This window comes from Phyllostomus discolor, chromosome 2 (assembly GCF_004126475.2).
Source record: "Phyllostomus discolor isolate MPI-MPIP mPhyDis1 chromosome 2, mPhyDis1.pri.v3, whole genome shotgun sequence".
Classification (NCBI taxonomy): domain Eukaryota; kingdom Metazoa; phylum Chordata; class Mammalia; order Chiroptera; family Phyllostomidae; genus Phyllostomus; species Phyllostomus discolor.
The window spans coordinates 217082869-217105037 of record NC_040904.2 but is presented as its reverse complement, the minus strand read 5'-3'; the positions used below and the strand labels follow the sequence as shown (position 1 = coordinate 217105037).

Below are 22169 nucleotides of genomic sequence, written 5' to 3'. Positions count from 1 at the left end.
TCTGGGTTTGCCTTTTGAGGAGTCACCAGACAGTTCTGCACACAGGGAACCCCTCTTACATTTCCTCGGGCCGTGTTTGCACTTTCTCCACAACCGACTTTCCCTTTTTTGGTGACAGCCATCCTTCCGGGCGTGAAACAGGACCTCGTGGTTGTTTGGATTTGCTCTTGCCCGAAGACGAATGGTGCTGAGCGTCTTCTCACGTGCTTGCTGGCCACTTGTGTATCTTTGAAGAAATGTCTATTCAAGTCCCCTGCCTATTTTTAGTTGATTCTTTGTTGTTGTCGTTAAGTTGTAGTTTTTTATATATTCTGGATATCAATCCTGTATCAGCCCTGGCTGGTGAGGCTCAGTGGGTTGAGCACCAGCCTGCAAACCAAGGAGTCACAGGTTCGATTCCCAGTCAGGGCACATGCTTGGGTTCTGGGCCAGGTCCCCAGTAGGGGGCGCATGAGAGGCAACCACACATTGATGTTTCCGTCTCTTTCTCCCTCCCTTCCCTTCTGTCTAAAAAGACATAAAATCTTTAAAGTAAACTAAATTTTAAATGCCTAAAATATATTAACTGCTTTACAAATTTCATTTTAACTTATATTTTAAGTGTCCAGTTATCTGACCTAACACAATCTTTTCAAGCCTTGAAAAGAGGTAAATGCATAAACGTATTGATGTAGTGAGGCAACAATTATCTTGCATGTCCCTGTGCCATGAGTAAACCAAGACTGACCAGGAGCAAAACCTTGCCACAGCAGGGCCTCGTGAGGTCACATTGTGTCTGGGCACAGCACTGTACCCAGTCGGCTCCCTGGTTCAAATTCAGTGGTCAGTGCGGTGGCCAGGTTGGAACACAGGCCCCGGGAGCTGCCGGGGTGGCACCAAGTTTCCCCCCTTTTTAGCTTCCAAGGGGAAAAGCAGAAGGAGGTGCAGTCCTGCAGCCCACCCAGACTCGTGAGAGGATGGATCCCCGCCACAGGAGTTTAGATACTGAGGGACCTGGCGTGGTTCCCACCCCTTGGGGTGCCCAGGACCCTGGAGAATCCATCTTTCTGATTTATACTCCCTTACCCTCCGCCCCTGAAACTTCACTAACGCGAGATGGCCATTGGACACACACCCCCCCCCTTCACTTACGCAGAGGTGGGGAGACACCCACATCACCTCCAGGTCTGGATGAACACCCGCCCCTCTGAACTCAGCACAAACTGTCTCAAAATTCTGTATTTCACACCTTGAACTGTGAAGCTGGCCCACCAAGAAAGAAACCAAAAATTGATTAGTGTCTGAAAGACAGGAGGGAAAAAGTGGCCACGCTTGTTTCTGCAACAGCCACCGGCCGGGAGCCCTCCCTGCGCGCGGGCGCGGGGCGGAGGAGCCTGAGCGGGGCTTGTGTGCGCAGGTGCCGCCGGCTTCCACCGGCTCTGGCCACTGGATTTGGCGATCCATGCGGCATCTGGGGGTCTCCCAGATCCTGTCCCGCGGCCCCCCGCCAGCCTCGCAGCCGCGTACCCGCAGCCCCTCCCAGAGGAAGCCGGCGCCGGGCACGCCTCCCCACCTGCCCCGCCTGCTCGGCCGCCGGCGCTTGCGGAGGTGCTCGGAACAGCCACGTGGCTGGCTGCCTGGCTCCAGCAAAGAGCTGCTGCGTGTCCCGGAGGAAGCCCTGCTTCCCTGGGAACCACATTCCACGACGCATCCTCACCGAGAGTCACCGCGTCACCGTCACCAGAGCAGGCAGCAACAGTTTCACTGGGGGCGCTGTGGGCAGGAGTGAGACGCACTCCCCTGATGGCTCCCGGGCGCTGCACTGAGGGCTCCACACTGTATTTGCAGCATCCTGACACGCAAGGGTGCTGTCGCCAAGCTGGCACCATGGCCGAGTCTTCAGCTGGCCAGCCACCTTTCATCAGGCCGTTGACTTGGGGCTTATAGGTCGTTCGCTGGGAAGAAGGACATTGGGCAGGCTACCTGGGCGATGGGCATCCCCCGCATCAGTGGGAGGAAGCACAGGGGACAGGGACAGCAGGCCCAAATACACACAGAGGGCTGTTAATGTCAAGTTCCTCCCCACCGTGCTGGCCGACTGCTCCCCATGGAGGGGGTGCACACTGTGGGCTCTGGGGTGACCATGCTGAGGACCCCTGGCTTGGGTGACAATGCCCACGTGACCTCCTCCTCTGCCCTCATGGACCCGCTGGACCGAGGTCAGCACCCTGCAGGAAGAAGTTGACGGGCACCCGTGGGCTCAGTCATCTGGCCCGGACGCCTTTACCGTCCTAAAAACTATGCAGGACCGTTTTATTTAAACATAAAAATAAATTCATAATATGCTTCCGTAATAACAAATATTTGAATGAAAATGAACTGCATTTCCCAAAATACTGAGAAGAGTGGCGTAAATGTGCACTTTTGCAACATAATATTTAACGCCTGACTTCTGGTCCGTCTGTCCCAATGTCTTTCTGATTGAAACACACGAAGAAAACCTGGCCTCCCCCAGACATGTGGCTGGAGAAGGGGAAGAGTGTTTTGGAAGCTTTGGATCGTCGCAGACTCTCTCACACCGCATTCAAGGCTCTAAGTAGCACTTTCCTAGGGACTCACTGCAATTTGGGATTTGAAACCACACCAGTGAGCCTTTTTTAAAAAGATGTTTTAAAATTTATTTTTAGACAGAGGGGAAGGGAGGAAGAAAGAGAGGGAGAGAAACCTCAGTGTGTGGTTGCCTCTCGAGCACCCCCTACTGGGGACCTGGCCCACAACCCAGACGTGTGCCCTGACTGGGAATCCAATGGGTGACACTTGGGTTCTCAGGCCGGTGCTCAGTCCACTGAGCCATGGCAGCCAGGGCTACCAGAGAGGTTTCTGGTCTCATGCAGATCCACTGGTGCATCTTGCATGATTTTGAACATCATATATTGGTCACTTGAAAAATATTAGTTCATCCTGGCTGGCATAGCTCAGTGGATTGAGCGCGGGCTGCGAACCAAAGTGTCGCAGGTTCGATTCCCAGTCAGGCTACATACCTGGGTTGCAGGACACGGCCCCCAGCAACCACACATTGATGTTTCTCTCTTTCTCTGTCTTTCTCCCTCCCTTCCCTCTCTAAAAATAAATAAATAAAATCTTAAAAAATTAGTTCATTAAATTATGCAGATCTTCCACATGTCGACCCATCCCATTGCACAGCCTTAAAAAAACCCACATTCATTAATACAATCAGAGGTGCATTGACCTCATCAAAAAACCTTTAAGGATGAGGAAGCCGTCAAGTTCACGGTAGTGGACACAGCTGCTGGTCTCAGTCTATGGATAGTAACGCTACCAGCCAGAAATGCCCGGTGGCTCTCAGCTGGGCCAAAGTCAGGTCCCCCAGCATCTTCCCTTCCCAGCCAGGGTCACCGCCGAGGGGACCCTTTGGTGGTTAGGCTTGTGAGGCGCCCTTCGTCAATAACTTTGGCGGGGGTGCGCGGCAGGGGAAGAGTTTTTACTTCCAGGCCCTGTGGGTATACAAGGCATGCCAAGGGGTGCACACGAGGTTCGGGAGCCTCCAGGGGGCTGGTGCTCCTTTCATGGGTGTTGAGGTGGGTCCTAGGGTTCTGTGGGCTCACCCTTTGGTGAATTTAAAGCATCAGACAGATATCTAGACTGCAGGAAGAAAAAAAAGACAAGTAGCGGAGATGGTCAGTTATCAAAATCAAACATCTCTTGCAGCAAAGGAGGTCGGGTTGGGGCGAGTTAGCCTTGTTTTTTTTCTAGTCCCGTGGCTGTCGTCTGTTCCTTCCAGAGCCTTCTTGGAAGTCCCACCTCCTTGAAATGGGGGCTGCTGCCAGCAGAGTCTAAGTCAGGCACTTGCATTACCAAGAGCCAGCTATCGGGGCTTGCATTACACACAGGTTTTCCCAAATTCTAAAGTTTGCTTAAAAGCTAAACGTTATCATTGGCAACAAATGCTGTCATTGTTTCCCTGGAAGTGAGAGGCTCACTTTGTTACTGTTTTTTTTTTTTTTTTTTTTAAATAGCCGTGGCTGGTGTGGCTCAGTGGCTTAAGAGCCGTAGGGGAAACCAAAGGGTCGCCAGTTGAGTCCCCATGAGGGCAGATGCCTGAGTTGCCAGCCAGGCCTCCAGCAGGGGACGTGCAAGAGGCAACCAGATGTCGATGCTTCCATCCCTCTCTTCCTCCCTTCCCCTCTCTCTAAAAATAAATAAATACAATCTTTAAAAGAAAATGCCCGCAAATGACCAAGACTGAATGACTATAGTTTGTCTATCGGTGTTTCCAAGTAAAACTGACAGGTTGAGCTGGAAACTCAATCACCTAAGTGATTCTTTAATATCTTATTTATTTATTTTTAGAGAGGGAAAGGCACCTGGCCCGAAACCCAGGCGGGGCCCTGGCTGCGAACCGAACCAGCGAGCCTTTGGTTCGCAGGCGGGCGCTGCACCCACGGAGCCGCACCAAACGGGGCTCTGGGGCCACCCGTACCTTTAGAATCAGCCCCACTTCCTCTACGGCTGGCTTACAGTCCGCAGAGCCTGGCCCTTGTTGACCTTAGGCAAAAAGACATATTTCTTCAGCAAAATGGGTTTACTCCGGGAAAACAAAGAATTGCAATTCCAGAAGGCAGCCAGCCTCAAGGCAAACCACCGGCAAGTCCGTAGTCCAAAGCAGAGGAACGTTCTTTTGCAGAGGAAAGGGGGGCGGTCCGAGGGGCTGCTGTAAGCGGAGGGAGCATTGGAGGAAACGTGGGGCTGGAAGTGTCTCGGCTCCTCATTGGCTGAGCGGTAACCGCCTCTCATTGGCTGAGTGGTTGCGGGGCAGGAGAGCCTCCTGCTTCCTGCTGGGGAGGCAGAGCAAGCCAGGGGGAGGCGTGAGAAGAGGAGGTTTCTGTTGATTAATCCTCACACCTGCAGCAGCTTCTTCCATCCAGAGTGGCAAAGGCTGTTATTAGCTGCTCCTGCAGGGCATGGACGCCAGAGCTCCAGTCCCAGCCGTGTTCCCAGCTTCCGGCCCGCAGCGGGCCTGCAAACGAACTCGAGACTTCTCGAAGTCTGTTACTTGCAACCCACTTTCTCAGGGCAAAATGGCTCATTCAAAGAGAAACATTACTGATGAGAAAGGTGCCGCACGGCCTGAGCCCCAGTGGTGGAAACAGGTGGAAACCGGGGTTAGCTTGGAGAGCTGGAGGCAGGGCGCTGGCAGGAAGGAGCCAGGGCGGTGGGATGGCAGCTGTCCCAATGCCCGGTGGCCCCCATCAAGGCCTGACAGCTCCCTGGGTGGGCAGGAATGTGGAGCTGTAGCCTCCACTGCCCTCCCCTCAACCTGGGCCTTCTTGGAGGGGGCTGGTTAGGGTCTGCCAGGGGCACAGAGAGGCTCTGGGGGCTGGGGGCAAAGGTGGCCGCTTCTGCTCTGCACAGGGAGCCTCCCCAGGGGTGGCATCAGGATGGCAACTTTGGACCCAGGGGACAGCTCGCCAAGCACCCCACCCCAACCCTGGGACTCTCGCTAGCCCTCATCTGGTTTTCTCTAAGACCTGCCTCTTCCCTGATTCGGGGAAGGCAGAGGCCTGTCCACTCCACGGCCCCATTGCCCAGGTCCGGTCCAGGCTGGGATCTCTCCTGCCTGCCTCTCCAACGCCCCACTCGTGCCAGGGAGCAGCTCCTGGGTGGGGGGGAATCCTCTTGTCGCCCTGCACCTGCCCTGTGGGATCTCACAGGCAGGGAGGGGGCCGTGGAGGACAGCCGCCCACTCCCAGAGAGGCTGCCCAGTGACAGTGCGGGAGAGCCCAGGGCAGGCAGGAGCTTTCTGAAAGGAAGCACATGAACGCAGAAGAGCTTTGGCAAAGTCTCCGAAAAGCACCTGAGCCCTTTCTCTCCTGACGCCAGCACGCAGCAGCAGCTCTGGGGAACCCGTGGAGGCCAGCGTGGGTTTCGGGCAGGACTGGAGGACGTGGACGCACAGCAGCCTGAGCAGGGCGGAGGGGGTCGGGGGCTCAAGGAGGGGTCAGAGCGGAGGTGGGTGTTCAAGAGGTGCCAGAGTCTCCAGCCCCACCTGTGCACTTGAAATGCCACTTCCCACTCAAAGGAGCCAGGGCTCCTTGGGGAGAGACCCCAGGTCTGGGGGGCAGCCTCTGCGTGAGCTGGTAAATGGCCCCCAAGACTCATCCACATCAAACCCCGGGGGAACTTGGGAGTGTGACTTATTTGGAAAGAGCATCTTGCAAATATGATCAAGTTAAGGATCTTGAGATCATCCTGGGTTATCAGGGCAGGGGGCCTGCATGCCACGGAGATGTCTGTCTTCATAAGACAGAGGCAGACACAGGGCGGAGAGATGCAGCCGTGGCCGGGGCAGCCGCTGGGAGCTGGAGAAAGCAAGGAGCCCCTGGGGGCAGCAGGCCTTGCGGACGCCTCAGTCTCAGAGGTGACACCTCGGCTTCCAGAACTCGAGAGAATAAGTTTCTGTTGTTTCAAGCCGACAAGCTTGTGATCACTTAGGTGGGACACAGGAAACTAGCAGCCTGGGCGCCGGTCGCAGCAGGCAGGCAGCAAGCGGTCCCCAGAGGCAGTTGCGGTCGAGTCACGGGACCGCGAGGAGGGGCTGTCTGAGTGCCGGTAAGGATCGTAATTCACTGTTCCGAAGCGGACATGTGCTGAAACCTCTGTGTTCATAACACAGAAACAGACGACTTGGTCGTCCCTGGAGGACGAGGCAAACCTGCAAACTCTGAAAAAGACGAGCGAGCACGTACTTGCCCGGCCGGCGCGCACAGTCAGCAGCAGGAGGAGGAGCCTCTGGGGACTGCCCGGAGGGGGAGGGGGAGGGGGGAGACGGCGGGAGGTCGCTGTCCAGCCTCCGAACGGTTAGGGACGGTCTTAGGTGACACAGACACTGCTGAGCCTCCTTCAGAGAACTCGCCGCCGCCTCTGAGGCGCTCTTGCCCCCCCCCGCGAGCCACACCTGAATCGGAGGGGGTCTCGGCGTCTATTTACCAAGGAGCAGGAAATACCGAGGAATATTGCTAGATGCCGCGGGGCGGCAATGGGCAAATTTCGACAGAAGGAAATTCCCTGAGACAAATGAGCTACTTCTTTCAAAGAGATAAACTGCTGCAGGGTCGAGGGGAAGCCAGCTAAGCTCTGGCCTTGGGGGCACCCCCAGGGGACAAAACCACATGCGGGGAGGTGATTGGCTGAGCCAAGGTGGGGCTGCACCTGGACACCGGAGGCGGGGGGACCCATGGGGCTGGTTCACAGCAGTCATCCGGTGCCCCTGTTTCATGTTTCTGGAGTGCCTTCTTTTAGCTGAGCTGTTCCGTTCTGTTTTGTTTTTTTTTTTAAGGAGGCTGAACTAAAAGGCTTGGTGACTGTTTTGAGAAAGGGGGGGGCACGAGGGTGACCCCAGGTTTGGACGTGGGAGCTGGGAGGATGAGAGAGATCTTCACGGCGACAGGCACAGCAGGACACACACGTCCGAGAGGCCACGGTCTCGCCTCCTGCCCGCAGACCACCCTGCAGCCCGACAGGCCGCACCGGCAGGCCGCACCACGGCTCGGGGAGGACGGACTGCAGCTGTGTCGATGTCGAGGTCTTTTTTTTTTTTTAATTGACTCAGAGGAAGTGAGAGACAGAGAGAGAAAGGGAGACATCGATTTGTCGTTCCATCCACTCACGCATGCCTTGGTCGATTCTTGCATGTGCCCTGACCGGGGCCGAACCCACAACCTTGGTGCATCGGGACGACGCCGTAACCCCCTGAGCTACCCGACCAGGGCCGTGCATCAAGGTCTTTATTGCCCCCGAGCGAGAGGCTACTAGGGTGGGGAGCACAGGGCGCAGGCGGGTGTCTGGAGTCCCCCAGAGAGGCTGGGGTGTCACTGTGCCCGACAGCAGCGGCCACCCTGGAGCACTGGGCAGGCAGGCTGGTCACCAGCTCAGGACGCCGGGACAGTACTTGTCGATGAGCCCCTGGTAGTAGGGCCGCAGCTCGTCCACGTCCGGCAGGTCGGGACACTTGGTGTACAGGTCAAACTTGCTGCAGCAAGGAAGGGACAGTGACTGCTGGAGAAGCCCCCGCCCCCCTGTCCCCTCCCCCTCCCAGTCTCCGAGGGTTTGGCCGTACTTGAACTCCTGCACCCAGGGCAGCATGGCCAGGTCCTGCGCGCTGCACAGCTGCCGGTAGCCGCCCCCGGTGTGCCACGGGTAGAAGGAGTGGAACCGGATCATGTAGAAGGCCTGGGGACGGAAGGAGGCCGCACCCAGCGTGGGCCAGACTGGGCTGGGCACGCAGTGCGGGGGGGCCCCCCCTCCCCCCCCCCCCAACCTACCTCTGTGGGCAGGGAGAAGTTGTTGAACTTCATCATCTGGTACATGTACTCTGTGAGAGAGAGGGCGTCACCACCAGGCACCCAGAGGGGCCGCCCCCGCCGCGGGCGCACCGTCCCTGCTGCTGCCTCTCCCCAGCCTCACCGTCGTGGCCCCAGGACATGAGGACGTTCTCCAGCCCACAGTGCGGCTGGTACATGCCCAGCTCCGTGCTGCAGGGAGAGGTGGAGGGTGAGGGCTCAGAAGCCCCCTGGGAACAGGGGTGGCGGTGGGGCAGGCAGTGGTGGAGGGGCACCTGTATCGAGGGTCCTGGAGGTCGGGGTTGTCCTGGAAGGTGGAGTCACAGAAAACCACAGAGGCCTGGGGACGGCAGCCAACCGGGAAGGTGTCTCCCACGACCGCCCACTGGGGAAGGACAGGCAGCTGTGGGTGGGCCTGACAGGATGCCCTCGGCCCTGCCCTGCTGAACGCCCTCTGCCCCTGCCCTCACCTGGGGCTCCCCCGCCAGGGCCAGGACCTTCCCCAGGTCGTGCAGGAGCCCCACGAGGTGGAACCAGTCTGGGAGGAGAGAAACAGGGCGGGCAGGCTGGTGGGGGTGCTGGGCCAGGGAAGGGGAGGAACAGGTCCGGGCAGGGTGCGGGCGGGGCGGGGCGGGGCGGGGCCGCACCCTTGTCTGGGTGGGCCTTCCGGATGCCCTCGGCCGTCTGGAAGGCGTGGAAGGAGTTGGGGAAGTCCACGTCCGGGTCCGACTCGTCCACCAGCTCATCCAGCATGTCCACAGCCTCCATGACGGTCATCCTCTTGTAGGAGAAGGTCATGAACTGGGCACGCTGGGCCAGGAAGGGCGGGGTCAGCAGGGGCTCGGGCGGACCAGGCCCGATCCCTTTCCGTCCCCTCCGCCTCTCCGGCAGGGCAGCCCCGCCCTTGGAGCCGCCCGGAGGCGTCATCCGGGTACCTTCCTCCTGACGAAGTCCACCGTCTGCCGCGTGTGCATGAGCTTGTAGGTGGCGAAGACGCGGTCCAGCAGTGGGCCGGACTGCGGGCCAGAGGGTCAGCCAGGTGGGGCCCCGTCCCTGCGCTTCACGCCCACGGGGCCCACCGCCTCCCCTCTCCCAGGGCGGGCCTCACGGGTGCTCAGGGCGGCTTCCCGGGGGCCAGCCCTGGACCTGTGCCACGAAGAGTGTCACCCTCCTCCGGGAGGGCTGGGGCTTGGGGTCCGTCAGGTGGGCTGGGAGTGCGGGGCGGGGCGGGGCGAGGTGCTCACGGTGTAATTGCGGAAGCTGCCCTTGTCCTTGGCCGCCTCTGGGTCTACCTCAGGCCTGTAGACCAGGGAAGGGTCTGCACCCTGGTGGGTGGGGATCGAACCCATTTCACTGCGAGTCAGCCCTGTGAGGACACTCTCTCCCCGTCGCCCACCACCTGAGATCACCCGAGGCCAGTGGTCGCCCCAGAGCACAGCCACACCGCAGCACACCCGAGCCCAGCCCCCGCACCGGCCAGCAGCCTCGGCGGTCCTGCTCCACAGAGGGCACGGCGGCCCGGTGGTGCCTGCTCCCCCGGTGTTGCTGTGAGGGGCAGAGACCCCACGAGCCCCTCCTTCCGGAGCTCTGGGCGCGCTGGGAGCCTGGGCATCGGGCTGCTGGCCCTTTTCCGAGAGGGACAGCTGGCCACCAGGGAGCAGCCAGGGGGACCCGTCTGGGCGGGGTCTGGGGACTCACCATAGCCACCTTCATCCTGAGACGGGGCTGAGCTGCCAGGGGGCAAGAGTCCCACCGGCCCTGTGCCCCTATATGTGTGCTCACAGGTTATGTAAGTGGCCGACACCACCCAGCCCCTTGACCTGGACCCTTGGTAATGAATGACAACCCCCCGCCCCACCCCCACCCCCGGCCCAGCCTCAGGGAATTAATGTGTCAGCACTGGGGCGGCCCCCCGCCCCTTCATCCTGAGCTCAGACACCCCCTTCCCCCCCCCCCCCCCCCCCCCCCCCGCCCCCGCCCCCGCCCCGGCCAGCTGGCCTGCTTAGGATGTCCGCTGGCTTTGCCCCACTCTCCTCAAACGCTGCCACACCCAGCATAGGCCCCTCCGGAGCGGGGACAGGACCTGGACGCCACCCCCGAGTCCTCAGGCCCCTGGGGTTCTGGGCAGCAGCCAGTTCCAGAAAGTTGCTCTGACACTCGCTGAAACGGGGAGGCAGGGCTCGCTGACCGCCGGCCGTGGTTGCTGGGGACGGGGGGCTCCTCCCGAATGCAGCCAGGACAGCCCGGGGCAGAGTGGGGAGCAGGGTTTGTGCGCAGACCTGATGACAGCCCCAATGGCAGCCCCCGCTCTGCGCATGAGGGGCAGGGGGGCCGGGAGGGAGAGGCTGCCACTCCGGTCTGGTAATTAGTAGAGTTTGTTCCGGGCACCTCACGCGGTAGGTGGGTCACCTGGGCAGCTGCAGGAGCAGACGGACCCCAGCACCACCCGGCAGGGGCCGAAGGGCGCGCAGGCTGAGGCGGGGCTTGGCCCCCGGCGCTCGTCTGGGGCGCTCCTGCAGGAACGCTCCGGGGGCAGAAACTGCATGACCCACGCTTGGCCAGGCCAGCCCCCCCACCCCCCGCCGGTTCGGGGAAGCGGCGCTCAGCAGGGGGCCGGGAGGGCTGCCAGCCAGCCAGCCTCCGCGTGGGGTCTGCAGTAGGCAGCCGCGCCCCTGGCCCGGGGCGTTTGTGTCGAGCGGCAGTCAGGGTGTGGAAGGTCTCTCCTGGGCCGGTGGGCGGGGGTGGGGGCCCGTGCAGGGAAGACTGGCGGGAGGGGACGCAGGAGCAGGGGCTCCCCGCTCGCCCGACCCGACAGGATTCCCGCTGAAGACGCGGCGGGGCGAGGGGACTCCGCAGCGGGGAGGGGGCTGGGCCTGGGAGCTGGGCCCGGCCGCGGGGCGCGGAGGGTCTGGTCCGCGTGGGTCTTTGCCAGGCGCCCGGGGTGGGAGGCTCGGTTCTGAGTCTGGGCAGAGCCGAGTCAAACCACCCTGGGCACGCGTGGCGGGGCCCGGGTCCTGCGGACACAGCAGGACCCAACCTGACCAGCACGCTCGCCTGGGACCAACGCCCGCTCTCCGGAGAAGAGCAGACGAACACGGAGACGGTGGTCACCTCGTCCCGACGGACGCCGCCGCTCGCGGGCCGGTGGGCGAGGGGGTCAGAGCCCCGGCTCCGGGCTGCACGGCGGGGCGGGGCCTGTGGGGGCTACTCCTACTGCCTCGGACTCCTCCTGCCGGCGCTGCACACAGGTGGGGGCACCGCCCCCCCCCCACCGTGTAAACTGGCGGAGGGCAGCTCTCAGCCGATGTCGTGCCCCCAGCACCTTGAACTTCTCACACGGCACCGGCGCCGCGTGCTTACTTGACCTTTGAGGTTTGTCTCGCTCTGTGGCCTCCCACCAGAGTGCCAGCTCGGCAGGGGGGAGGGGGCGTGTTTTATTCCGTGATGCTTCCGGCGTTTGCCAGAGGGACAGAGAACAGGGTCCAGGGAGGAGGCGGGGGCCATCGCCCCAAAAGCAGGTGGTGGCCTGGCCCAGGAGAAGGAGCAAGTGGCCGCTGGCCGAGAGGGTTTGGGTGATGGGGGTGGGAGGGGGTGAGCACTGTGAACAAAGATATATAAACGGAGCCCCTTTAAAATGCGGGGGGAGCTGCCACACCGCCCCCCCCCCCATCCGCCAGGAACAGCCTGGCACTGCTGACGCCTCAAACGCCTGGGATGCTGAAACAGGGGAAGTGACCTGTGCGCCCGGCGGGAAGCCACCTGTGCCCCAGAGAGGCGGTTGCAGAGGGCGGAGAACATTGATGTGAGTTTTCAGTAAGAGAACGTGTATAAAGATATGCTTTCGTGAAGGGAAGTGGAAACAATGTTGTCCTGGTTACTTTTTAGTTTTACCTCATAATTCAGTTGGCTAAAATTAAATTGTTGTTATAATGGTTAAAAAATTCAGCTTTAGTATCAAGCTTGTGTCTATGTGAAGTTAAAACTTAGTGATGTTTCTCTGCTGACAGAACAAAATTTCCCCATACTATTGGCATGCCCTTGGTAAGACATTGTAAAGGGAAAGCCAAGATTTTTATGTTTCATTCCAATGCTCTCCCGCGCTCTTTCCCTCCAGGCCTTTAACCGCTCAAGTGAACGGACTCTTCTCCATACTCAAAGAGCTCAACTTCTGCTTACGACTCTGTGACCTTCCGTGATTGTCTTTGCAACCTGTCAGTCTCACTTTGGTTAAACAGGCGGTGACATTGTTTCACAGAGTGTTGTCCCACAATGACCTGCAATTAATCTCTTCGACCCAACGTTTAATATTTTTTGATATTTTAACAGACTTCCCCAAATCAGATTTTAAATTAAGTCTTACCAAAGAATAAGTTTGAGGTCTTCCAGAGGGCCCCTGAAACACCTCAAAATATTTACGTTCTCTCTTTATAAAAGAGAGACATTAAACTCATTAAGCTCACTTGGTGTGTGAGATTACACGGGAGACATTGCCAACTAAGTGACATGAAGCCTTTGCTTATATTCATGTACATGTGTCATTAATATAAATGTTCCAAAACTTATATAAAATTCTGACATGTCCTAGTATGATACTAAAAAACTTAGTTTTAAAGTTGTGACTCTTACCATGCCTTTGAACTGTAAACACGCAGGAACTTACCAAAACACTGTCCATGGAAAGTGCAAAAGACAGACCTTTTTAAAACGCAAACTGTGTATAAATTCCCTTGCTAAAATTAATTTGTAAAACAGTTTTCTATAAAACTACCAAAAACCAATGAGGATGAAACAACATGACTGTATATGAAAAATACGATGGCGCTGGCTGGTGCGGGTCAGTGGATTGAGCGCCGGCCTGTGAACCGAAGGGTCGCTGGTTGGAAACCCAGTCAGGGCACGTGCCTGGGTTGTGGGCCAGGTCCCCAGTAGGAGGCGCTCGAGAGGCAACCACACACTGATATTTCTCTCTCTCTCTCTTTTTCCTCCTCCCTTCCCCTCTCTAAAAATAAATAAATAAAATCTTTTAAAAAGTGTTTCAAACTAAGAAAGAATCCCTGGCCGGCGTGGCTCAGCAGCTTAGAGCTTTGTCAGGCAGACTGAAAGGTCGAGGTTCTGATACCTGGTCAGGGCACACACCCAGGTTTCAGGTTCGATCCTGGTCGGGGCGCATGTGAGAAGGCAAACAATTAATGTCGCCCCATCTCTCTCCCTTTCTCTCTCTCTAAAAGCGATGAAAAACTATCTTTGTGTGAAGATAAAAAAATTAAGAAAGTGAGAGAAAATAATAGGACAAAAACTGAAAGGTATATGTATGTTGTAGGAGGTGTAGATTTGCAGAAGGTTTGTACAGGATTTTTTTTTTTGAGAAAAAGTATTCTATCGTTTTTATATAAATCCATGTGAGTATGTACAGGTCGCACAAAGAGTGGGATGGGTCGCTCAGTCAATCATGTCATTTGTGTGGGCGGGGGGTGGGGGTGGCTCCCACCAGGTCTCTCCCCGCGGCCAGTCTTAAGTCCTTTGTCGTTTGCAGACAGTTAGTGTTTCAGTCCGATGTTTAGACAGACACGTTCCTACCAGTGGGTATTGCCTTCAGAGTCGTAAAAACAGACCCTGACAAGTGCTCTAACATACGGGGTTCTGACAGCTTTAAGAGTGTAACACTGAACTGACTAAAGATTTAGAGAGCTCTGAGGAAAAACTGTATCATAAAACTGTTAACAAGCCCTGGCTGGTGTGGCGAGTGCGGCCTGCGAACAGGAAGGTCAGCGGTTCAACTCCCGGTCAGGGCGCATACCTGGGTTGCGGGCCAGGTCCCCAGTGGGGGGCATGTGAGAGGCAACAGCTCAACGTATCTCTCACATATCAATGTTTCTCTCTCCCTCCCTTCCCCTCTGTCTAGGAATAAATACATAAAATAAAATTAAAAAACGTAGCAAAAAGATCAAGGGCAACAAGATGCCCTTGGAGTAAATGAACCAATACAGATGGCTATAATTTTGTGACTCTTTTTTTTAAAGATTTTATTTATTTATTTTTAGAGAGGGAAGGGAGGGAGAAAGAGAGAGAGAGAGAGAAAAACATCCATGTGCGGTTGCTGGAGGCCGTGGCCTGCAACCCAGGCATGTGCCCTGACTGGGAATCGAACCTGCGACACTTTGGTTCGCAGCCCGCGCTCAATCCACTGAGCTACGCCAGCCAGGGCTAATTTTGTGACTCTTTATATGAAATATTACTGGTTTCCGATCCTCATGTTCCAGATATAAGTTTTTTCTTCCTGAGCTACCTATGACCTGTAGCAATTTGATAAATTATGCCTTTGTAAAAAAAATTAAAACATTTCTCTTCTCCTGCCTACCTGGTCCCTGCAGAACTTCGGGCGCTCTTCCCTGACCCGCGGGCGGCCACATGAAAGGCGCTGAGTCTGGGGCTCAGTTTCAGGGAAAGGACGCTCGGGCGGCGGCAGACTGGACGGCCCGCCCACCCAGCAGAGGGAAGGGAGCTTGACGTCGCTGGGAACCCAGCAGGCGGCGCGGATTCCAGGCCAGGCCCCAACTCCAGACCAGGCCGGGGCCGTCTACCCCTGCCTCTCCTTCCTCCCTTCCTCCCTCCCTCCCTCCCTCCCTTCCTCTCTTCCTCCCTTCCTCCCTTCCTTCCTCCCTTCCTTCCTTCCTTCCTCCCCTCTCATCCCCCCCAACGGAACACGGAGACCAAGCACTCCCTATGAGTAGTCCTTGTGTCCTTTCCCCCTTGATTGCTGGCTAGAAGGTCCACATTGGACGTCAGCTTTAACCCACTTCCCAGGTCAGAGCAGACAGCTGGTCCCGGGGGCGTCGGGGGTGCCCTGTGCCTGGCGGGGTGGGCCCCTGAGGGGGTCGGGGGCGCTCTTCCTTGGACACGGACCCGGACAGGAGCCGGCAGGAAAGCCTTAACGGTCCCTCGCGCGAGCGCTGTGAGGGCAGATCTGCTCCTGGCTGCACCCTCGCTGAAGGAGCAGGTGCGCCTGCTGTGATAAAACACCTGGGGTGGATCGGAGACAAAACTGGGTGAAGTCCCGGCACCGGCCACACGGTTGCACGCAGGCCCCCCCCGCCGCCCGCCCCCCAGCGGTCCTCCCAGTCTTCGCCACGGCCCGCAGGCTTGGCCGCCTGCTTCTGTCCTCCCAGTTGAACTCAGCATTTCGTTGGTTCTTGGGGACCCACTCGGGGTCCCACACCCTCGTTCGGCTCAGCTCCGCGTCCTAGCGGCCTCTCTCTGACCCCGCCGCTCGGCGCGCGGAGGTGATCGCCACCGAGGCCTCTAGGACGGCCCAGGAGAACCGGCGGGAAACGACAGGTGCGGGCGTCCACGTGAAGGGAGCCCCCCCCCCCCCCGTGCTCTCGCTGCTCCAGGGTGGCCTGATGCTCCTAAAACCCGCTTTCCCTCCCGCGTGGGGCCCGAGGCAGCGCGAGCGAGCCTGCGCGGAGAGGGGAGGCCGAGGCAGGCAGAGGTGCCAGAACGAGCCCTGACCGCGGAGCACCGGCGGAGCCTTGGAATCGGATCTGAGCCGCTTTCCGGAACCGGACCCGCAAAGCTTCCGAGGGAGGCCCGGGCTGGCCAGAAGCGGGAGCGCACCGCCACCACCAGCACGAACCGAGCGAGCGGAGCCGCCGCCCCGGAGGGACCGCCTGCCTCGCGCACCACGGGCCTCGGACCTCTGGGGGTCGACGCAGGGCAGGCTGGCCTCCGCGGCCCCGTGGGCCTGGGCAGCCCCGCGCTCCAGAGAACCGTTCGCAAAGACTTGGCGAGGAAGCAGCGGGACGGCCGCCGGGCTGAAGGGTCTGCACGGGGCTCAGCGGCAGCCCCGCCGGCTGCGAGCGGTGTCTGCGCCCCCGGTGACGCCCTCCTGCCGCCGCGGGCGTCACTGCCCCCCGCCCCCTGCCCCTCGTCACGCGTGCCCGCCGCCTCCGTGTCCTCACAGGGACGCTTGGGGCTTATGCTGGAATCACGGATTCGGGTTCAGCCCTCCTTTGATCTTCAGTAAACACTTGTTGCCTCTCGTTTTGAAAGGCCTTTTATTTTTTAGGTTCACAAAAGGTTTGGCCAGAAGCAGGGGCTGCAGGAAGGCAGTGGGTGGGTGGGGGCCGGGGGAGCTCGGGTTGGCCCCCTCGGGGGGCATCAGGTCAGTGGCCAGCCAGAGCTGGACTGGAGCTCTGGGCAGTGGACCCCAGGGGAGAGGCTTTGACCACGGCAGGTGACCTCACGGCAGGTGACCTCGAGACGTGACAAAGTGAGGCACTCAGGTCAACAGTCCATCCTGCTTCAAGGAGGAGCAGCCCAACGCCCGGGGGCGTCTCAGCAGGGACACCGAGGGGCCACCCCGGGGGCCTGGCCCAGTGAGCAGGGTGCCCTGGGGGGCCACGCCCCTGGCAGAGGGGACGCCCCGTGTGCAGGACCAGACCCCAGGCAGGCCCGGGACTTCGCCCCAGCGTGGGCCTCCTGGCCCCTCCTCACTGCCCTCCCTGCCCGCCTGCCCCCGCCGACACCCCTCAGTGACCGCAGGCACGTGGCTCTGAGGCCCGCCCACACGTTCCAGCCTCTGGGAGCTGCTGTTTGGGGGCCTCCCCTGGCCTCCCCCAGCCGCACCGGCGCGTCCTGTGTGGGTGAGGGGCCCAGTCCCTCCCCGGGGACCCTGCAGTCCTCAGCCCGTCCCCCTCAGCCCGGAGCTCTCCGGCTGGGCCGGCGGGCCAGGGAGCAGCCTGAACTCGATCCCCAGGGCCTGTGTCGGGAGGGCAGGTGCTGTACCTGGCCAGGCGACCCCTGAGGCGGAGGAGCAAGCCCAGGGGAGGCCCAGGTAGGTGCTTCAGGAGTCTCCTGCCCTTGAGCCAGAGCTTGGGCTCCGTGGGTGGGCCCTGCACAGACCTGGCTTTGTCCCTGACCTCGGTGGCTGCACTTTCTGTCCCTGAAGTTGGGGTAATGATCGTGCCCCTTCGTGGGGCGGCCGAAAGGGCGACACGGCCAAATGCTGACACGCTAAATGCCGTGTGAGGGTTTGCTAGATGAAAGAGGCCGCCTTTCTGAGCCCCAGGTCGTGCCCTTCTGGCATGGGTGTCAGCACCTCGGGGTCCCCGACAGGCTCCGTTGTCCCCACAGGCAAAGCCCCCCCCAGGGGGACACACACAGGAGCTCCATGGGCCCGCTGGCTGTGTACCAGTCCCCTCCTCAGGTTCCTGATGCGCTGGGTCCACCCTCCTGCTGTCCCCACACCTGGTCCCACTGAGTCCCCACCGCTGCCAGGGCGGGGGTGGGGGAGGGAGCCTGTGTTGCCCCTCCCCCCCCCATTGGCCTTCCCCACCCCACCCCTGGGAGTGCTGGCGGTTCTGATTGCACCGAGCTATTTCAGCTGGGAGACCGTGTCCCCAGGCCAGCCTGCCTGGCCTGAGGAGGGGGGAGGGGTGTTCCTCTCTGCTCTGCCCCAGAACACCCCGTGTGGCTCTTGAACCCCTGGCCCTCCTCCGGAGCTCCCCACAGGGGGTGCAGACGGGGCCTCGCTGCAGCCTGCACCCCTCAGCCGGCCCTGGGGCCCCGAGTGGGGTCCTCCTCCCTGCTGCCCTCCCAGTCCCATGGCGGGGGGAGGGGGACCTAGGGCCGGGCACCAGGAGGGCCCAAAGCGGGGTTTGGTTTGACAGGGGGCCCAGCAGGAAAGGGCCGTGCCGCCGGGCCCGCCGGGCCCCTGTGCCCTGCTGGCCCAGAGGGGTGGGGCGCTGCGTGGCAGGGCCGGTGCTCGCCCGTGCCCCGCGGCAGACTTCTCCCCCGAAGCCCCTCAGTGCGCTGGCCGCCTCCGCGTCATACCGGCCCCTGAGGGGGGCCGACCCCTGACGTGCACAGAGCCCCAGGCATCTGGGCTCTGCCCACAGGCCTGCCCGGGGCCACATGCGCACCTGCATCCACCTGTCCAAAGCCGCGCAAGGCTGCTGCACCTGGTGGGTGTGTGGCTAGGTCTCCTCCGTGTCCCCTCCCCCCACTGATGGAGTGGTCGCTGCCTGCAGGAGCCCGGGCGAGGGGCTGAGCTGGGCTGCAGCTTGGCCGCTGCTCTGGAGTTGGGGTATAGCCCCTGGCTGGGACGGGTGGGGGCTGGCCTGCACCGCCTCAGCCATAGCTTCGGGGGCTGCGGGGGTCAACGGGAGCCGAGTCCCGGGGGCCGGCCGAGGCGACCAGCTGCCACAGGCGGTGGCTGAGGTTCTGCACTTGGCAGGTGACCAGCACACAGCCCACCCGCAGGAGTGGGGCTCTGCGCCTCGGGGGGCCCGAGAGTCGGCGGGGACCCTTCCGGAGAGGCTGGCCCGCAGCAGGGGACAGGCTGGCACTCCTCTGTGGCTGCAGGCGCGGGGCCTGGCGTGGCTTCCAGGTCTCAGGCCACGGTGCGGGGTGCTGGGGCTGCAGCCTGCTGGAGGGCGTCTGGGCGGGAGGCTCCCTGCAGGGTAGATGGAACAAGCAAACCTGAGGACACAGCCTTTCAGGGATCCCCATTGCTGGCCTGGAGCACTGCCAGGGCGTGGGGCCCGGCTCCTCCGCCCTCTCAGGCACCCAGGCCCCATGTCCCACTCACCGGGGCCTCCCTGGGCCAAGGGCACCCCTGGCTCCTGTGGGTCACTATGCTCGGGTCCAGTGACCCTCCCCCCTCAGCCCTTCCCGAAGTACGTCAGAGGACGTGGGCAGGCCTGGGGACCCCTCCAGCCTCTGGCGCCCTTGCTGACCTCTCTGTGGAGGGGCTACTCTCAAGCACGGGGCAGAGGGCTGCCCTGGGAAGGGGGGCTCTTGCCCTGCTCAGGGGTTGCTGAAGGCATGGGGGGCTGGCTCTCGATCTGGAGGTATCTTCCCCAACGCAGAGGTGGGGGAATGGGAAGCAGCTGGGAGAGAAGGGGGCCTCCCCAGGCACCCTGGCTTCTGCGGCTCCGTCCAGGGGAGGGCGGGTCTGAGGCCCACTCACCTGGGCTGGGCGGGCCGCGGGCTCCTGCCCTGGCAGCCAGACAGCGCATCGGGGAGCTGCAGGTAGAGCAGGCTGATGCAACCGAGGGTAACCAGCAGGAGCTGGGCCATGGCCGCGGGGCTGGAGGCCAGCAAGCCGGAGGGTGCAGAGTTGGGGTGGGGGCTGGCCGGGAGCCACCCTTCCGTGGGGACCCCTCCACGTGGGGGCAGGCAGGCTGGCACCTGTGTCTGTCCGCCGTGCATGGGACGGAGCCTCGGCACCTGCAGAGCTAAATAGCCTTTCCAGGAGGAGGTGGCAACTAGGCGGGCTGAGCCAGGGCTCCCTACCCCGGCCCCCCCCACCCTCCGCCCTCCCACCAGCTCCCCAGTCCCGCACAGCCCGTGGGGCGGCACTGCGGGCTCAGGGAAGGGGTGGCCGAGGGGGTTGAGCCCAGGACCCCATCCCTCCGGTGGGGGACACTTTCCTGGAGCCTGGAGGTGGGGGTCCGACCTCCTGGGTGGCAGGAGCTGGGCACAGGCAGGGCTGGTGCCCACACCCGACCCCCACCCCACCTCTCCTCCTGGGGTGTGTCTCGGCGCCCGGCCAGCATCTCCGCTGGGGAGCGCAGCAGGCGGGCGGCTGTGTTCCTCACAGACACAGTTTCAAGGCCCCTCGGGATCCTCTGGAAGTCCAGGCCGTTTCCTCTCCTTACGGAAGTGTTGTACTAGCTGGTTTCTGTCAGAAATTTGAACGAGTAAAAAGGGAGACCCCCCCTTGCCACCCACTGTGGGCTCCTGCACCAGATGGGGTGGACGCCCGCACTCCTGACTTTCTCCTGTATGTTACGCACACACAACACGCACGTAGAGCTAAAAACACACGCAAACATGGAGCTCTCCCGACTGCCTTGCTGTTGGCCTTGCTCCAACGTGCAGGTGTTCTGTGACTGACTTAACTGGCCCTTCAGTGACCAGCAAGTAGCCAGTCTCCAGAGGGACCCTTGCGTTGTGGGCTCATAGATGTGTCTCCACAGGGCACTGTCCTAGAAGTGGGAATGCTGGGTGAGGGTGAGCCTGTGTTTGTGTAAACAGTTAGTGCCAACTTGCTCTCCGTGAGGCTCGTGCCAATCCACCATCAACCCCTAGTGCACTCGGTGTTGGGGGGGTCTTTGCTTCTTTGTCCCTCGGAGAGGGGACGATGGCCGTGCCCCTTTCCTGGCTGACTGAGCATCTCTGTGTTCACCTGCCGTTCCTCACAGCGGGGGGTGGGGGCATCCTGCCCCCAGCTCCCTCCCTCCGTGCCCCTTCCAGCCCTCCCTGGGCGCACTCCACTGGGGCTCAGCAAACACTTGCTGGGTGAACGAGTCCACAAGTGTGGACGGGCCCACACCAACCAGCCTGCGTCCACCCTGGGGAAGGTGGGAAGCGTCAGCAGGTCCCCCTCCTGCTGTTTACTTGCACCCGTGTGCGGAGGAGGGGCAGTGACGTGGTCACGTTTGCACTAGAAAAGTGGAGGTCAGCAGGGAGGTGGGTGAGGGGGGGTGGGGGCGCCTGGGGGAGGGGCCATGGGGACGAGTGGATGCATCAGAGAGACACTGCACAGGGTGAGGGGGTCCCTGGAGAGAACAGAAGGTGAGCAGCCTGGGCCCACCCTGGCAGGGGTGTCTGGCGGGCCCCCACTCTCACAGCCCCGGGGTTGAAGTGGGGCAGGGAGGGAAACATGGTCTGGGGAGTTTCGGAGACGGCGGGGCTCTGGCAGGCGGGGGCCAGCGAGCATTGTCTGTGGAGAGTGCCAGCCGTGGAGGAGTGGGGAGGGAGGGGCAGAGGACCCAGACAATTCTGTCTTCCACGCTGGGACCAGAACCACGCTTCCAAACACAAATGTGATCCCATCACTCAGCCCACCAATGGGAGAGAAGCACCCAAATCACCTGTCTCCGGGAGGTTTCTACCTGGGCGGTGCAGGGTGCAGGTGAGACTCGGGGAGGTGTGTGGGCCAGGGCTCACCGCACGCCTCCTGTCGGGACACCTACTGCCACCGTGGGCCCAAGGTCCCATCTCCCCAAAAGCCCAAGGATGGCCACCGTGTCCTCTGGCCTCAGGCTACTTATTTTGCCAACTGGATGAGAGGTCCCTCCTTTGATGCCACAGCCTCCTGCACAGCACATGAGCTGTAACGTCCTTGTGCCCCCCCAGGGGGACCCAGGGGTCCCTTCATTCGTCCTTAGTTGGAGGAGCTGCCTCCGGGGAGTGGTGGGCTGGCTGCTCAGGGATGGAGTCTCCCCTGGAGAGCGGGAGCTCGGCCACAGCAGGCAGGGAGGCTGCCTGAGAGACATCCGTGTGGGCCAAGAGAAGCCAGGGTGGGCTGACAGCTTCGAGGGCGGTTTTGTAGAGCGTTTGAAGGTGAGAGTGAGTCTGACCCTGTTGACAGGGATTTCAGCGAGGGAGAGATGGAGGCTGGGGCTGCTGGGGAGCAGCAGCAAGAGGCAGGGAGGAGGAGAGAGGGGCAGAGCCTCTGGCCACCACAGAAGGAGGCAGGGTTGAGGGAGGAGGGTTGGGGTTTGCTGATGCAACACTTGGCCCCCCGTGGGATGGCGTCTGTGTTCTCCGGGAAGGAGGGCAGTGGGTCCGCCTCTGAGACACAGGAGGTGGGGGAAGAGGCTTGAGGAGGCTGCAGAGTGCAGGAGAGCTGACCAGACCTCAGCAGTCTGGGCGGAGGCGGAGGCGGGGGCGGGGGGTGTCCTACTGTGGCCAGGGCCATGGTGCCCACAGTGGCCACAGTGGGTGGTGCAGGGATGGGCAGATGGGGGGGACTGCATGTGTGTGGCTGAGGTGTGCCTGATGGGGACAATGAAAACCAGGCTAGGCGGTGGGGCCAACGGC

At 60.9% G+C, this 22169-nt stretch overlaps 2 protein-coding genes across 2 annotated transcripts; both read right to left on the bottom strand.

The window, feature by feature from the left end:
• Positions 1-7763: 7763 nt before the first annotated feature.
• MIOX (myo-inositol oxygenase) lies at positions 7764-10052 on the bottom strand. Its single transcript, XM_028533002.2, has 10 exons — positions 10038-10052; positions 9584-9664; positions 9275-9355; positions 8987-9149; positions 8810-8877; positions 8615-8724; positions 8464-8531; positions 8322-8371; positions 8117-8229; positions 7764-8029 (listed from the first exon to the last, which is right to left on the bottom strand). The coding sequence occupies exons 1-10, from the start codon at positions 10050-10052 to the stop codon at positions 7921-7923; spliced, it is 858 nt and encodes a 285-aa protein (XP_028388803.1). The 3' UTR covers positions 7764-7920.
• Positions 10053-18433: 8381 nt separating this feature from the next.
• Positions 18434-19633, bottom strand: ADM2 (adrenomedullin 2). Its single transcript, XM_028531636.2, has 2 exons — positions 19309-19633; positions 18434-18792 (listed from the first exon to the last, which is right to left on the bottom strand). The coding sequence occupies exons 1-2, from the start codon at positions 19548-19550 to the stop codon at positions 18468-18470; spliced, it is 567 nt and encodes a 188-aa protein (XP_028387437.2). The 5' UTR covers positions 19551-19633; the 3' UTR covers positions 18434-18467.
• Between the last annotated feature and the right edge of the window lie 2536 nt (positions 19634-22169).

Coding starts and splice junctions, on each gene's coding strand:
- MIOX (XM_028533002.2), bottom strand. Junction 9,150..9,274: donor TGGACTTCGTCAGGAGGAAG/GTACCCGGATGA, acceptor TTCCTGGCCCAG/CGTGCCCAGTTCATGACCTT. Junction 8,725..8,809: donor CCCTGGCGGGGGAGCCCCAG/GTGAGGGCAGGG, acceptor GTCCTTCCCCAG/TGGGCGGTCGTGGGAGACAC.
- ADM2 (XM_028531636.2), bottom strand. CDS start 19,550: ATGCACGGCGGACAGACACAGGTGCCAGCCTGCCTGCCCCCACGTGGA. Junction 18,793..19,308: donor CCGCGGCCCGCCCAGCCCAG/GTGAGTGGGCCT, acceptor TCTACCCTGCAG/GGAGCCTCCCGCCCAGACGC.